This window comes from Mus pahari, chromosome 3 (genome assembly GCF_900095145.1).
Source record: "Mus pahari chromosome 3, PAHARI_EIJ_v1.1, whole genome shotgun sequence".
Lineage (NCBI taxonomy): Eukaryota > Metazoa > Chordata > Mammalia > Rodentia > Muridae > Mus > Mus pahari.
Window position 1 is genome coordinate 54,749,459 of NC_034592.1, and position 16,661 is coordinate 54,766,119.

Consider the following 16,661-nt stretch of genomic DNA (forward strand, 5'->3'; position numbering starts at 1 on the left):
TTTTTCCCCTGTGCCCATATCTTCGAGGCTTTCTTACATGTACTTTCTCCTTTATAAGTTTTAAGTTTTAGAGTCTCTGGGTTTATGTGGAGTTCCTTGATCCACTTAGACTTGAGCTTTGTACAAGGAGATAAGAATGAATCAATTCACATTCTTCTACATGATAACTGCCAGTTAAGGCAGCACCATTTGTTGAAAATGCTGTCTTTTTTCCACTGGATGGTTTTAACCCCTTTGTTAAAGATCAAGTGACCATAGGTGTGTGGCTTCATTTCTGGGTCTTCAACTTAGCACATCCTTATTTCTTATCATTTTCTTGATGTCATTCCTTTTAAAATGCCTCAAATATGCAACTTTTATTTCTAGTTGCCATGTTAATATGGAAGTTAGACTTGATTTAGAAAGCAGGCCTCGGACTCTCAGATCAGATACGTTCACTGCACGCTTCCTTTGTTTTCCAGTCTCAGTCCTTTGGAATGAGCTATTCAGATACTAAAAAAGAGCAGAATATTTTGTTCAACTCATTTTTATGCTAATTTAACAGATTGTCTGTGAAACTTTCCCACAGCAGAAGAGTGTGAGTCATTTAGCTGTGTCTACACATCGTAGAATAGGAGGCAAAGCAACCACAGAAACAAAAGGTAAGACACATCATTTATATGTAGCCCTTGGAAAGAATGGCCTTCAATCAGGAGAAGGAGTATATTCTATCAAACAAAGATTTTACCCATATGTCATGTAGAAGTTAAGTGCTAATAGGATTGATGTCTGACTCAGTTTCTGTGAAAGTTGAAACTGAGTGTGCCATTAAAGCTGCTGAATTGCTCAATAGATTATAGGATATTTTAATATCTGAGGGGTAGTGAGGCATAATAAAGTGCAGAATGACAGGGAAATGGATGATTAAAAATGTTGCTGAGCACAGGAATATAAAGAAATCATAAAAGGTTTGAAGAGAGGAAAATGATGGAATTCTTCAGAAAATGAAATGCAGAGTCCTGGAAAGATGGAAGAGATACAATGTTTAAGCTTGTCAAGTCAGCAAGACACTGATTTGCATTCATCTTTTCCTCTCCTTTGTTGGGAAAGCATTGAACATGGTAGCACTTCAATATGCAAGCCTGTTTGGTTTTTATAAGGTGACAAGAAACCTCACTGGTGACTCCTATGTGAATAAATGTTAATGTGCAATAATGGTTTGCTTCTTAAGATAGTATTTTATAGATCAGGGTTTACATAACCTGAAACAAACTAGAACCTCTCCAAGTGATACTTATGGACATTCACAGGCACACTTATGTTTATTACATAACTAAAACTATTCCCTATGGAATTCAATCTTCATGTAAAGACTTAGGGCAATTGAGTACATTCAATAGTAGTATGAAAATTTAGGTTCCATTTTGATAAGTTTAAACAGCTGAATTAATATTTGTGTTTTCCATTTAATCTACAATGTCATGAAAGTTGTTTTAATTAAATATGTGCATTTATAAGCAAAACCACACAGAGGGGTCGTGACACCAGCAAGAGAACAAAGAAGACAGGAGAACGTGGAAAACCTGGGGACACTGGTATGTAAATGTCAATTGCAGTTTTTATTGTTGTTCTACAGTGTAGCTAAGGGAAATAAAAGGACATGTTACATGACACTATTATTAATGTATGTAATTAGTCATCAATTGCTTTATAATTTTAAAGTGTTCTAACTCACTGTGATTTTTAAAGCATTCTTAAAGACAGAACAAATTCAGAGAAAAACTTGATCTTTCCTCCTGTGACAAATGTCTTTTTGAAGATTGCTCGTGTCTTCTAAGTGCAGAAACACTGCATTTTGAATGTTGGATGTTTGGATGACTGATGTCATATAACTATATATGATGTATGAAGCACAGAATAACTGACACGATTGCCCATGACACAGTGAAACCTTAAAAATCATAGCACACGTTTCAAGTTTTCAGAAGGACTTTGAAGGGGTTTGTGGTTACAATCTGTGACTGCAAATGGAATTCTGCTAACAGAGTTAAGTGCTGTGTGTGATATCCAGCTACACTCCAGGAACTAAGACTGTGCCTGCCGTGGTCTTGAAAGAGAGTGTAGACACATTGAGTAGGGGGTAAGATAGATGGTGCCTGTTCATCCCTTGGTTCTTTCATTGTGAAGTAGCCTAGTAGCAGGTGATGGATAAACAATGTCATAGTTAACTTTATGCTGGTAAGGCAGACAAAAGAATAGCAAAAGTGTGTGTTTGGCACATTTCAAATATTGCATGCAAATTCTGATGCTCACCTTTTGTTTTTAAGTGAATCCCATTTCAGTTTTATCTACCTCTATGCGATTCACTCATTTGGCAAATATCTTTCCATTAATTCTCTGAGAATTTGATACAATGTATTTTAGCTATTTTTTCCTCCCCCATATCTTCCCAGATCAAGCTTCATTTGCTACACATAAATTTTGTGACCTCATTTAAAACACACACACACACACACACACACACACACACACACACACCCCTCAAAAATTAAAGTTGGCACTACGCATATACTGTTGGATGTGGGATCTTCTTCCAGAGCATGGTTGGCCTAACAGAAATCACATCCTTAAAAATAGCTTATTCTTTATCTTATAACAGTTATCAATTGTCAAAAGATCCTCAGCTGGAAGTGGGAATTTGTGTCAACCCACCCATCCTACTTCATGTTGGAATTTTTGTCTGGCTTGTAGTTGTACAGGTCTTGTGCAGGCTGTCTCAACTGTTGTGAATTCCTCTGTGTGAATACCCTCATTTTGTTCTTGCAAAGGACCCAGGCTTTGTTCCCAGCACCTGCATGGTGGCACATAACTTCTGAGACTCTAGTTCCAAATGGAATATGATGTCCTATTCTGGCCTCTGAACTTCTTTGCTGTCTTTCACTATTTATGACCCTACATTTTTTCCATTTCCCTTTCCAAAATAATCTCTGAGCCTGTCACTAAGTCCCACTATACATTCAGGAGTATTCTCCAAGTTACCAATCAGTTTCGCATCTTTTCATATCAATTATTTTTCAGGGATGATGTGTGCAGGGGATTATATAATCACCATCAAATATACATTTTCTTATTCCTATGACTTTACTCAAATATTTCAAATATTTTACTTTTTAAGAAGACTTTGTGTGTGTGTGTGTGTGTGTGTGTGTGTGTGTGTTGCCTGTTAGAACTATGCCAAATGTATAAAGTGTCTACAGAGGCCAGAAAGGGCATCGTATTCCATCTGTAACTGGAGTTACAGAGGTTATGTGCCACCATGCAGGTGCTGGGAACAAAGCTTGGGTCTTCTGCAAGAGCATTCACTGCTCTAACAGCTGAACTACTTCTCCAACACTCAAATACATATTCTTAACATAATAATTGTACAACTATGGTCATTAAAAAGTTCATGTATAGCTATTAGTAAGATGATGTCTACATAGAAAATGTAAGTGCTAATTCAACTTCAAAGCCTTCTCTTGCTTCATATGCCTCTCTTCCTTCAAAGCAACATGTCAACAAAATTCTCCTAAGTGCTTAATACTGTCTTTCAACAAATTTCAAATAATAATTTGTATCAATCTGTAATTTTCAAAAAATACCCTCTATTTTCCTCTTGATAGTGCAACATAGATTGTGCTTTTCTAAATTTCATTCCTTATTGCCATTTTTCATTTAATTTCTTAAATATTATCCAGTTATTTACCATTACCATTATTAAATGACTTACTAAGAAAGTAGCCACAGGTGATTGTGAACACAAAAAGCTTGGAGGTGTCCATGGCGTTCAGTTACTGTCATTGAGCACACAGCAGAGATGTGGAACTATTGTTGTGAAACAAACATGTTGCATCCTGTCTTCATCAGTTTTTTCCTCTATGAATAAGGGAATGGATTTGCTTCAAATTTTTATTATGGAGATTTCATGACATTCCACTATGTTTTCATTTAAAATACTGCTTTTATTATAAGACTTAGATGGGGATGCCAGTTTTCCGTCATCCTAGGAATAAGATATACCCATGTTTTTGTTTGCTTTTGTGGCAGTAATACTAGACTCTGATGGGTCTTCATACTTGGTAGTGGAATGCCTCCTTACTGTTTGTATTTATTTGTGAGTGTCCTTGTTGAAGACTGGAGTTTTATACACTTGCTGTAGTGATCTCCATTTGATAAACTACAAATGTTCTTTGGATTAATTTTCATAGTCGAATTTTTGTGTGCATTGGCTTTTTATTTTCAAATATTAACATAAATTATCTGATGTTTTAAAGATAATTTCTTAATTTCTTTCCTTAATATATCCTTGACACCTACTATTCTATGAAAAAAAATGTTCCTGCTGGTCTTCCAAGTTTGATTTCCCTATTTCACACTTTTTGGGGGGCATATGAAGACATTGATTTGATTTAGGTCACTGATATTAAGTTCTCTATTCAAATAATGTAGAGTCCAGTAAATGCTTCCTTTAACAAACATCTAGCCTCATTACTTTGATAATGAGTAATTCTGATCTCATAGAAGGAATAGATTTTGTGCAACTCACTTTCAGAATTATTTTTCCAGGCTATTTCTGAATGTCTTCCACAGAGAAGCAACATAGATCATTTACCTGCAAGTGAACAGCAAAGAAAAGAAAATATGACAAATGGTGAAAAAGAAGGTATGTTCTAATGTTGAATGATACCCTCTGGAAGAATGTTTATTTACAACAGAAGGCCTTTAAATATATTCTAGTGGACAAGTCTACTTAACTCTTTCTTACATCATAACTTAAAGCAAAATTGTGGTAATAAGAATCAAATCTAACTCAGTTACCTGATCAATCGAGTGTGCCAGTGAAGAGCTGAATTGTTAAATAAATCACTCAGTGATGTAATATCTGCAGTGTACTAGGCATAGTGAGGTGCAGAGACGGTATGGAAATGAACGGTCAGAATGTTGTTGAGAGTACAGTGAATATTGGACACCAGGGAATTAGTATGTTGCGGTTTAAGCATACATTTCTCTCTGCCATCTGAAGGAATGTATGCCTTTACACAGGGATTCAGAAGAAAGCTTTCTTCATTAAACTGTTTCCTATCAGGGATTTTTCTTACAACATTAAAATAGTAACTAATAGAAAGTATAATATACGAGAGACTGAAAAAATAATAACAAAAGTCTTTGGAAAATGAAAGTCAGGCAAAGTATTACAAGGAAAGGGGGGAATCTAATGTTTAACCATTTAAAGAAACCACAAACACAGCGGATGTACTACTACATGTCTTTAATTCTAGCACTCCAAAGGAAAGACAGAAGAATCTCTGTGAGTTCGCCATCAGCCTGAGCTAAAGAATGAGTTGCAGGACCATGGTTCTGTTTGTTTTTGTTTTTTTAAACAAAACACTAAGCATTGTAGTATTTCATCATGTAGACCTATGTCTGATTCATGTAACCTGAATTGAAATATAGGTGGCAATGTCTCCAAATGGGCCACTTCTGAAGATAATAATATAGGCCAACCTGAGACAACTGTGAAGAAGAGCGAAGCAAAGATAAGCTTGGGGGCTGTGGAGTCATCAAGGACAGTATGAACAATTCAATAAATGATTTCTTCTGAAGTTTTGACATTGTGAACTTGAGAGACTGGGGGAAGGTATTAGGCTCTGAAAGGCCTGGAGTGACAATAGATTCTCCCTTTGATGAATCTTCCTTTCAGAACAATGACAGAATCAAGACTTCAGATCAGCAGTTTGTCCTTTCTGGGTTTGTCCTTTAGGTGAAACATGTTTCTGCTTAACCAGCAGTACTCAGAGAAGTCATATCAAACCCTCTATACTAGATCCATTTGATGATAATTTGCGAGAAACAAAACCAAAAGGAGGAGAGATTTTGACTTCAGTTCATGTTTCTAGGGGCCAGGACAGTTTCAAGGTGTTAAATTTTTAAAATAGTTTTCTATTTGAAACAAAATACTAATATTCTGCTTATGGAACAGGTTCACATATCTACCTGTATATACGTAGACACCTGTCCAAAAGGTTCACATACCTACCTGTATATACATAGACACCTGTCCAAAATAGAGAGGAGTGTCATATTCAATGTGTTCATAAAAAATTCAAATTCAAATGAAAGAAATGGAGACAGCAGATCTAGTGATCATTTTTAAAAATGAGCAGTAGAAAGCAGTAGCCAGCTAGCATGCATGTGGAAGAAACTTGTATGATTTTACTTATAGTCAAACCAGTCAGCCAGTCACTGCAGCTTCCTAGATGTTGAAGAGCAGAAGGCTGTGCTAGAATTGTGGCAACTCACTTCATTCATCTCTATAATTCTCAGCATCAAATTTCTGCCATTGGGATATTGTGTTTTCAGAAACTTATGGTGCTTTTACAAAAACAGTGTTTGTTTTAATATATCTGAATTTGCAAGTCCCTCCAGAAAATGCCATCATGCATTAGAATGTTCTATGAAACCCATGTGTTACATCAGATAAAACCACTACAGTATTTATTTTGAAATGATGTGATAAAAGTCAAAGTAACGGTTGCCCATGGGAATTTGGAGAAAGTGGTTATCCCAGAGAATATGCTCTTGCTGTATATGTGACATTCCAGGTCAGTGGCCATCCTCACTGAACAGAGTATTGTGTATTCCCTGGGATGTCATTTCATCACCCCTTCATACTCATTAAACTGCAGGGCAAGGACAATAATGTGAAGGTATTCATGGTGTAATAGGACAACCTTCCTGGAGGGTTTGAGTAAATACACATCTTCAGATGCACATTTCTATCAGCTTGCACAGTGCAAAGAGCTCATAGGCTTCTGAGTGTCCTCCTTTGTTCTCTCTTCAGAGGTACATTTTTCCACACCCATTATGTTCAACTGGTCAAGATGCCTTTACTCACCATATTTTCTTTAAAAGACCCATTGTCTGATTCTGAAAAACACATCTAAAAGTTTAGTGGAGACTTTGCCCTGAATTTTCTTATAGAATTTCTCTATCATTTTGCTTTTCATAACCTGAGAACACTGAAGGTACCAAGCACGCACACAATGATCCAAATCTAAACAGCTTATAATTTCCTGAGTTAACCACCAGGACTCAATTCCCTAGCAAATGCTTGTGAGCTTTGTTTCTTTATATATAATGGCCCACCTTCCTTCCTTCCTTCCTTCCTTCCTTCCTTCCTCCCTCCCTCCCTCCCTCCCTCCCCCTCAAAAGGCCTACTCAGTTCAAGTTAACATTTTTTTAGATTTTTTATGATTAACTACATGACTTATGAAATCAACATTGATCATTACATTTCTTGACAACATGACCTTATAGACCATTATTGAAATGGAATATTCACATCTAAACCAAGCTTTACCACAGACAGCTGGAAGAACATGTCAGCCAGGTAATTTGTGGTTACAATCACTAAGGAAACAAGCAGTTTAGGATATGTAAAATATTTACCATGTGCTCATTCATCATTCTTTGTTCTCTAAAATCTAAGGCAAGACTTTGACATTAGCATCTCACATATCCTTCTTGGCAAAATTATTTGAAAGACAAAGTTTACACACTACTGAGGAAAAGTATGTAAAATTTAACCTTTCTCTTAACAAGTTCTACATATGTTTCTCTGCACCCTACAGCTCTAGAGTTTCCCTATAGGTTCCCTATACACTTGGGAAACTCTATACCTCTTAGGAATTCCTGCTGGATTGTTATTAAAGAGTATAACTTTTCCACAGTTTGTAAATAGGTGTTGGAGATGCAGACACCATTGAGCATGGCCATGTTTCTAGAGATTTGAGCTTCTGTTCTCTCTGCTCTTCTCCACAAGCTACTCTTTATTAGTTTCATCATTATAAACAAGAAGGTGCAATGTCTATGTTTAATGAATGGTTGTTAAATGGCGGGAGCCAACTCCCCACAGGGTCAGGCACTGAGATGGGACACAGTATCTGATGAAGGCCAAAGATTGGTGACCTCTGGACTTTTAACTCTCTTACTGTTCTGGGGGCCAGAAGTCACAATTTAACTCTCATTGTTCTAGAGGCCAGAAGATGATGACTTTTAGCAATTTCACAGAGAAAGGAAAAGAAAGTCAGGCACATGTGTACATATCACACACACACACATACACACACATGCACACACACTGACCGGGCCCAATCACCTGTCTTATCAATTCCACAAGTGTTCATGCATACTTACATACATACAGATATACCTACACCACACACACACACACACACACACACACACACACACACACACACACACATGTACACACACACACACACACACACACACACACACACACACACACACACATATATATATATATATATATATATATATATATATATATATATATTTGGTAAATGGAACAGAAGCCCCCCAAAGCTATACTTTATTCCTTCTCTCAGCCTCTTTTATACTTTTCTGACAGAAGTTCTTTGTAAAATTACCTCATAGACAAAATGTTACACAAATGTAGAGTTACAGAAAGATGTTGATAGTAAGTTCAAAGTAGTGTTTCACTCTATAAGCTCATTATAAGTTCAAAGCAACAGTTTCGCATGGCCTTGCTTTATCATAGTGCACGCCTGTTGCTTTATTCTTGGACCTGAATGAATGTTTTTTTTTTTCCCTTGATCACAAATTTGTTTTAAGCCTGCTTTCTTTTCCTAGTGAAATAGCCCACGGCATGTGAAGGTTTACAGAGGTCTATTTGCACCCTTGTCCCATAGAGGGCTTGTGAAATTACATGGATAAATTTAGACATTCTATAAAAATCATTATTGGGAATTATGAAATCATCAATTTGTCTACACTACACTACTATATGAAAGTACAGCTTCATATTGATTCTGCAGGAAGTCTGCCTAATAGGGTGAGATGATGCCCAGGAATCATGAGGTTATATAATAGTGACAGGAAGCAAGGAGCAATCATGGGATGACATCTCTGGTGATCTTGCATCTTAGAGCTTACCCATTGCAAGCCATGCAAAACAGTGGACCGTCCCCAGAAAATTCATTTGCTAGCTATATAAATTTTCCTAGATGGCTTCTGACAGTTAAAATTCCCAGATCGTCCTGTAATTCCTCAATAGCTCCTTCCAGTAAGAAGGGGGTAATCCTAAAAAGATCACCTAAGTGTGTTATATCGGATAAAACCTCAGGAGAAGGAAACTGAGCACATTTCAAGAGGCTCAGCACACTCTGCAAATGTGTACTTATTCATTTCTGATTTCATGTGCTTTGTAAACTGATGAGCAGTGTGCAGCATTGCAGGGTGTCAGATTTATATACAGATACACTTAGTAACACTTCATTTAAAGTGTCATTTTAATTGTTGTGCATTTCTGGAAGTATTCCCTAAATTCAAGCCTGCATCATTTTTCTTCAATAATTATCTCAAACTTACCTTCTGACATACTTTCTACCATGTTACATTGATTGCAGTGCAACAATAGAGAACTTTAAACTCTTAATTTCTAAGTTATTTATAATCTTTCAGCAACCTGAATTTGTCCTAACTTAGAAATTGTCTGTTTTAGTTTTTTTGTTTTTGTAATCTCAAGCTGGAATTGAGATTCTCTTTCCTTTACTTCATATGTTTTTGTTTGTTTGGTTGGTTTCGTTTGCTTTTTTTCTTTTTTATTGGATATTTTCTTTATTAACATTTCAAATGTTATCCCCTTTCCCAGTTTGCTCCCCCTCCTGGAAACCCCATATCCCATCCTCCCTCACCCTGCTTCTATGAGGGTATTCCTCCACCCACCCACCAGCTCCCACTTTCCTGTCCTCAATTCCCCTACAATGGTGCATCTAACTAGCCTTCATAGGACCAAGGACTTCTTTCCATTGATGCATGACAAGGCCATCCTCTGCTACATATGCAGCTGGAGACATGTGTACTCCTTCCCATATGTGTCTGCTATTTTTTGTCTTCTCATTTTTTCACTCTCTTATGCACCTAACTTCACTGTCCTGTCTTAATTCAGATTTACCTATTAGAAATCCATCCCTGATTCATTTTATTGACTGGATATAAACCAAGTCTCTAATAATTAGTGGGATTTCAATAAATAATGGCTAGGTGAGACTTGACTTTTTGAATTAAAAAATGGAATGGTTTAAGAACTTCAGCACCTAGTTCATTATTAGCTTCAATGTGAAATGATTAGTCACAGTATTAATGTTCAGAAGGGAGACTGATAAGGCTCTAAATAGAAATGCCTATATACTTCTTGAAAAACACAGCAAACAGTGGAGACTTCCTATATCTGGTAGAGTCTTCCCAAGGAAAACAAGAAACAAAGTGAACAAAATATTTTTGGGTAAATTTGTGTTCACATATCATGGACAAAAATAACCATAGTCATGAGGTTGTACAATGTGATTGTGAATACTTCAGTGGTATTTGAAAAATTTGTGTCCCAGTGATTCTTCTTTTGTGTTTTGGGGTGAGTACAAGAAATACTTTAATTCTCTGAACCTGGTGCACTTTTGTGTCTATCCCAAGGAATATATTTAACACTTACACAACCACAACTATCTAATGAAATGCTAAAGCTTCATTTAATGATTTAGAGTACTTAAAAGTGTTCTTTGGGAAAAATGAATCTTGAAATTTGAATTTAACTGTGTCTAAATTCTCTTCTATTTACTCTTGCGTTTGTTTCTCTGTAACACTTTAACAAGATGATTCATTGCATTACAGTTAGAATTGGTTAAATATTGTTATTTCTCAACAGCTACAAACAAAGAAATGATATCAACAGAAGAGCCCAGGAGGAGCAATGGGAATGAAAAAGTCACACCTTTGGTATGTAAAGTTTCATACTGAGGATGCTCTAGAAATCATAAGACAATAAAGTTACATGTGCAATTTTCTTATAAAAATAATTGTTCACAATTATTTCATTTTGAAAGTGTTTTTACCTTTGTAATTGGTTAATACTCTATAGTATCAGTTGTATTGATAAGGGCTATTTTCCATTTGGAGATTTACTATCACACTACATTATATTTTTTTAGCATTTCTATTATAAAAGTATGGTATCATTTGTGCCTTACAATAAGCATTCAAGATGAGAAATGCATTTTTACTCAGTTTTGTGGCAGTAATACTAGACATCTATGAGTCATCGTGCATGGTTAATAAACTATTAATGTTTCATTAAACTGCGAGTTCTTTGGTTGTAAATGAGAGTTTAACATGTCTGATGTAGCAATTTCAATTTGAAAAAACTACAAATGAATTTTGGCATAGGTAGAGGTACCATTTGTGTGTTGTGTGTGTGAAGTTTATATTTTCATTTTTATACTAGTAACAAACAATCTTAAATGTATTTTTTTCATATTTTTGACACCTATTCTTATATCTACAGAGGCCTTCGTGTTGACTTTCATTGTCAGCACCCATAAAAAGACCAAGTTAGACTGTAATTAGGTAGCATGTTTAAAGTGTTCTGTTCAAAACTGTGGATTCTAATGAAGCATTTCCCTTTTTTGGCTCTCTCATTGCTTTGCAAAGTGAATCCTTGATATTCCCAGAGGAGAGAAGAATATTTAACTAAATTTTAATATTTTTTTTTACAGATTGTTTCTTCACTTCCTTCAACAAGAGAGCATCTGGGCCACTTAGCCACCACTGTGCATCAGAGAAGAGAAAATAATACAAGTCTAGAAATGAATGGTAAAATCTTGATTCTGTGAATAGCCTTTCAAAGAAATGGTTATATAAATCATGACAATACTCGTGTGTTTCTGTCATAAAGTAGATTAAATGGCTATGAGAATAATATTAAATCCATTTTCTGCAAATGTGAAATGGAAACTATCACTAAAGCAGTCCAACTGCTCAATAAATTACAAGGCTGTAGTATTGGTAGAGCAAGCAGTAAGGTTTCTGAAAGTAAAGGGAAGACAGGGAAGTGGAAGATGAGAACAATTATCAAGTCCCAGAAGGGAAGAAAAGAAAAGAAACAAAAACAGGGAAGAACTGTGTGATTCAATGAAAATAGTGAAATTCCTTGAGGATAATATGTTCAAAAAACTGTGCTTCTCAGAGAAATAATAAAATAGGTCCCTAGAGATGACTATGTTAAGATTGTTCATTTTATATGTAATAGACATAATGTGCAGTGGAAAAAGAAATGGTGGCAAGATATGCACATATGAGTTCACTCATGAGAAAAGTTAAAATCAAGATATGGGCTTGAAATGAAGGACTGCTTATAGGAAGATTCAGGACTGATAACTGTAAATTCCTCATTAGAACAAATCAAATTATTACTAAATAAATAAGTGTATAACATACTGGACCCGGTGACTCTCCAATCATCACTCACAAAATTGCATGAAATAAGAACTAAAATAGTAATATGTTCAACTTCACAAAATGTGAAGTTCAGTTTTCTGTGTCACAACTTTCTATATGAATGTAACACAATTAAATAACTTATTTCAAATCTTCTTTTCTTGGGTGTAAGGAGCTCCTGATGAAGGAGGAGGAGGGTTGGTGATAAAAGTACCTTGTTAAACATGAATATTGTGTATGCATGAAAAGTTGTAACAAATAGACCAGATGATTAGACATTATCTGTGCATAGTATATTGATTGCTTGATTGCTTATATCTTCCCAATAGAATGTGTGTATCTAAGAACTATAGATTTAGAATTATATAATCATGTAATAACAGAGATTTCACATGCAAAGTCTAAAATAGCTTTTTTTTTTTTTTTTTTTTTGGTGCTCCTCATTTCATTTCAACTTTTTTTCTCCCTAGAAACAACTCAGAATCCAAATCAGTAGTTATTCTTTTGGTTCTGTTGTGCTTCAAATTATACAATGGATTTTTAAATACAGATCCCTGATAAATGCACCTCATAGTACATGATTGGTTGAAAAGAAACCTCTGGAAGATCCAAGAGACCAAGAATCCAGAGACCAAAATTTGATAAATCAAAATATGAATTCTATCTTGATCCTCAATATATGATAACAGGATTTGAGTCTCTATGGTCAATATATAATCTCATATATAATGATATCCTAATTTAACTTTCTTTAAATGTAGTTTTAGTTCTTAAATCACATTCTCAATTTGATTTATTCAATTTCCATTTTGAAAATCTAGTCTTCGTCATTGTCTTAGTCAGGGTATGATTGTTATATCTACCTTAAATTATTTCTATTTTAATAAAATATGTTAATCTTATTTGCCTTTTAGTTGTAATTTATTTTACTTAAATATGTACATTTGTCAACAGGTCCATGCAACAAAGAGACTTCAACTGAAGATGAACAAAATTGTGATAGCCATGAAAGTGTTCGGTCATTGGTATGTAATAACCTAAATTGAAGGTTTTAATGTAATTTTAACAAGATAACATATGCAAATAAATTACATATCAGTTTATATTGTAGAACAGTTTATCATATTTAAGTATTTAGTATCAAAATATTTTAGCCCATTATTATTAATAAAATATTTTTAGAGTATTCATGAGTTTAGGGCTAAACATCATCTTTCCATTTCTTGTCAAATTTCCTTCTGAAAATTACTTGAGCCCCTAGTGTATATATTCAATAACATGAGCAATAGTTAAGATGTCAATGTGTATTTTAAAAGTATTAATGCTCTCTATTGGGAAGGATAGGGAGTGGAGAGAGGGACTATACAGGTGTTCCATTTAGGGAGGACCACCACTCGACCAATATCAAAACTCTTGTTTGTTTCTGTATTAGCAATTGTCTACTGAAATAAGAAGTCTCTTCAGTGAAGATTAAGTGTAACGCTTCTGTTAGCATAAATATTTTGAAGTCAATTTGAAAATATGACCACTTAGCAAGTCAGTAGGTTTCACCTAAGACATATTATGTCTCTAACAATGCACTCTTGGCCAGGCTTACAGAGCAGGAATGAATACCTTCCTATGGTGTGAGCCAAAATCCAATCAGAAAGGGGTGGGTTACCTCCGTGACAAACATGACATTATTGGCAGTTAACAATTGTTTAAGAAGGAGTGTCATTTGCTTCATGGATGTAGCGTAGGATATATTTATGTATTCATTCATTCATTTATACTGGGTAAATAACTACCCACAAACACTCAGGCAAGTAACTCTAATTAAGGTCACCAGGTCACACAGAAGAAGAAAGGAAAACATCATGCAAACATGTTGGAATATGGGTTTAAGTAGAAAATGAAGGGAATGAGAAGGAGTGAGAGAGGAGTATGAGAGGCAGAAAAGACATTTGTTCATTAATACACAAAATTGTCAAATGATTTAAGAATTTTAAAAATTTTAACATGTCTCTATTACACGTACACACACACACACACACACACACACACACACACACACACACACACACACAAAACCATGAACATTTCTGTGCCTTATCCAGTCCCCAAATATTGACACAGAGGTATAGATTTATTTAATAGCCTTTGGCCTCTTGTTATCTTCACCTGTGTCTAGCTTTTCTCCTCTTCAACATGTCTGCAAAACTCTCCCCTAAACCTGCTTTTGTCCTTCTCTGCACTCCTCTCTCTTTAGTAGCTTCCCTTTCCTCAGAGTTGAGCATATCCTATTCTGTCAAATATTTCTCTGATTCATCACTTTGTCTGCCACTTAGTTAGACATCACTTTTGAATATGGGTGTTTCCTTCTATAAATTAACTTTACCTTCATTGTTTGGGATTAAAGGTAGGTAATAAAACCTGAGCAACACCACAAAGAGAAAAGGATTTTTTCATACACAGTCTCACAATGTGATCAACTGTCTTGTGACAAGTTCCTAAATAGTTTAAAATTTGCCTACTCTATTTACAAAATTTTGGATACATGGCTTATATTCACTGTAAATGCTCACTACATAAGACATTGCATAGATTTTTTTTTAATGAACGAAATCTTCATATATTACTAAGGCCATTTAATTTGATTTTGATAAATCTCACAAAATGAATTAAGTTCATTCCAAAATTGTAAAGAGTTAAGATCACTGCTCTTGTTTTACTTCTGACATAGGCTATGGCAAATTTCTTTTCAGTTTGAAGTGCTTGTCAGTTTTAGGGGAACAGATAAAATACAGAAGACGAATTTCAATTAGTTTCCTAATTTTTTCACATCCATAATTACTCAAAGGCTAAATTAATTTTATTTTAAATTAATTGTAAATTTGATTTTTCCAGAAATTACCTTAACAATGAACTAAAGAATCAGATCAAATTAATGTTCATAAATACATCTTTCAAAAAGAAAATCTCTCAGGAACCGAAACCAGGAAAGGATTGTGATAGATGTGATGTCCATACTTCCAGCCACTCCTCAAGCATAATTGAGAGGAGAAACTGTTGGTCAAACAAGAACAATTAAAATGGAAAATATTATGCAACTGATCACACATCCACTAGAGGAGGATGTGCATGAAAGTTAACATGTCCTTTATGCCTGGATCATCTTTGGCTTTCTGTTTTCCAACAAGTATACTGAATAAGATATAAACTTAGGTTAAGACAATCACTTGTTATGAGAGCCATACAACATCACATTCTCTAAATCAATAATACATCAATGTGAAATCTTGCTAGTGAAAATAAAAGGGGTCACATGTCTTTCTACAAAGATGAGTCTTATAGCGATCATTTTAGAGAGAAAACAGTGATTAAAAAAAACTGTGCAATGAAGAACACTGTAGTGACAGTACTGGACTACACATGGAAGCAGGTCTTGTTCATTAAAATTGTGAAAATGGAACTGGGTTAAGTAACAAAGTAGAAGAAAATAATTTTATTAAAAACTGTCAGTATTCTTAGTAGCAAACTTTCATTGCAGCTTAAACAAAACAGGAAGACAAGACTCAGCAACAAGAAGGACACCGTAGAAAGGCCATCTTATGGCAACACTGCTGCTGCTTTTGGTGGTGATGGTGATAACACAGCTGCTATTTCTGATACTGGTATAAGAAATGGATTCATCCAACAAATGCATTGTGGGAAGGCTCGAAACCATCAATTCCCTGTTACACGAAAAAAGCATGTTAGGTAAGTGCGTAGCATTGTTATTGTCCAAAGTATCTAATTCTCATTTGGCCCAGTGTTCATGCTTAACAAATCTAATGCTTTACTAGGGATGTTCGGCCTTGCACTGACATCAAAAGAATATAATGAGATACCATTGTTTTCCATGATACTGACAACTGCTATATTTGATGAATAATTGCGGGGCTGTAATTTCTGGTGCAGTATTATTAAATAGAGTTGACAAGTATTTTTGATGGATAATTTTTTAGTAGTTATCCCTGTTTCTTTATCCTTTATCCACAGTTTAACTTCCACAATTAAATCTTTGATTGGTACTGGAACAAACATACTAATTTAACACTCACATGTTTGGGTGTCAGGTTGACAAGGGATGGAGTACTCATAGTTATATTGTTGCCTTGACAGGATGTGTACATAAGAACAAAGAGACAAAGCCTGTGGGCCTGTTTTAAAATGATGATGTACACTGGGCGTGGTGACACACACTTTTAATCCCAGCACTAGGGAGGCAGAGGCAGGCGGATTTCTGAGTTCGAGGTCAGCCTGGTCTCCAAAGTGAGTTCCAGGACAGCCAGGGCTATACAGAGAAA

General features: G+C 35.2%; 1 protein-coding gene across 1 annotated transcript in view; it reads left to right on the forward strand.

The window, feature by feature from the left end:
• LOC110317892 overlaps positions 1-16,661 on the forward strand; it is a 70,130-nt gene that overhangs the window by 20,491 nt on the left and 32,978 nt on the right. Inside the window, exons 4-7 of the mRNA XM_021192701.1 lie at positions 545-641; positions 4,571-4,681; positions 5,473-5,588; positions 15,863-16,071. Of these exons, the coding sequence (XP_021048360.1) occupies positions 545-641; positions 4,571-4,681; positions 5,473-5,588; positions 15,863-16,071 (533 nt within the window). The remainder of the gene's footprint in view (positions 1-544; positions 642-4,570; positions 4,682-5,472; positions 5,589-15,862; positions 16,072-16,661) is intronic.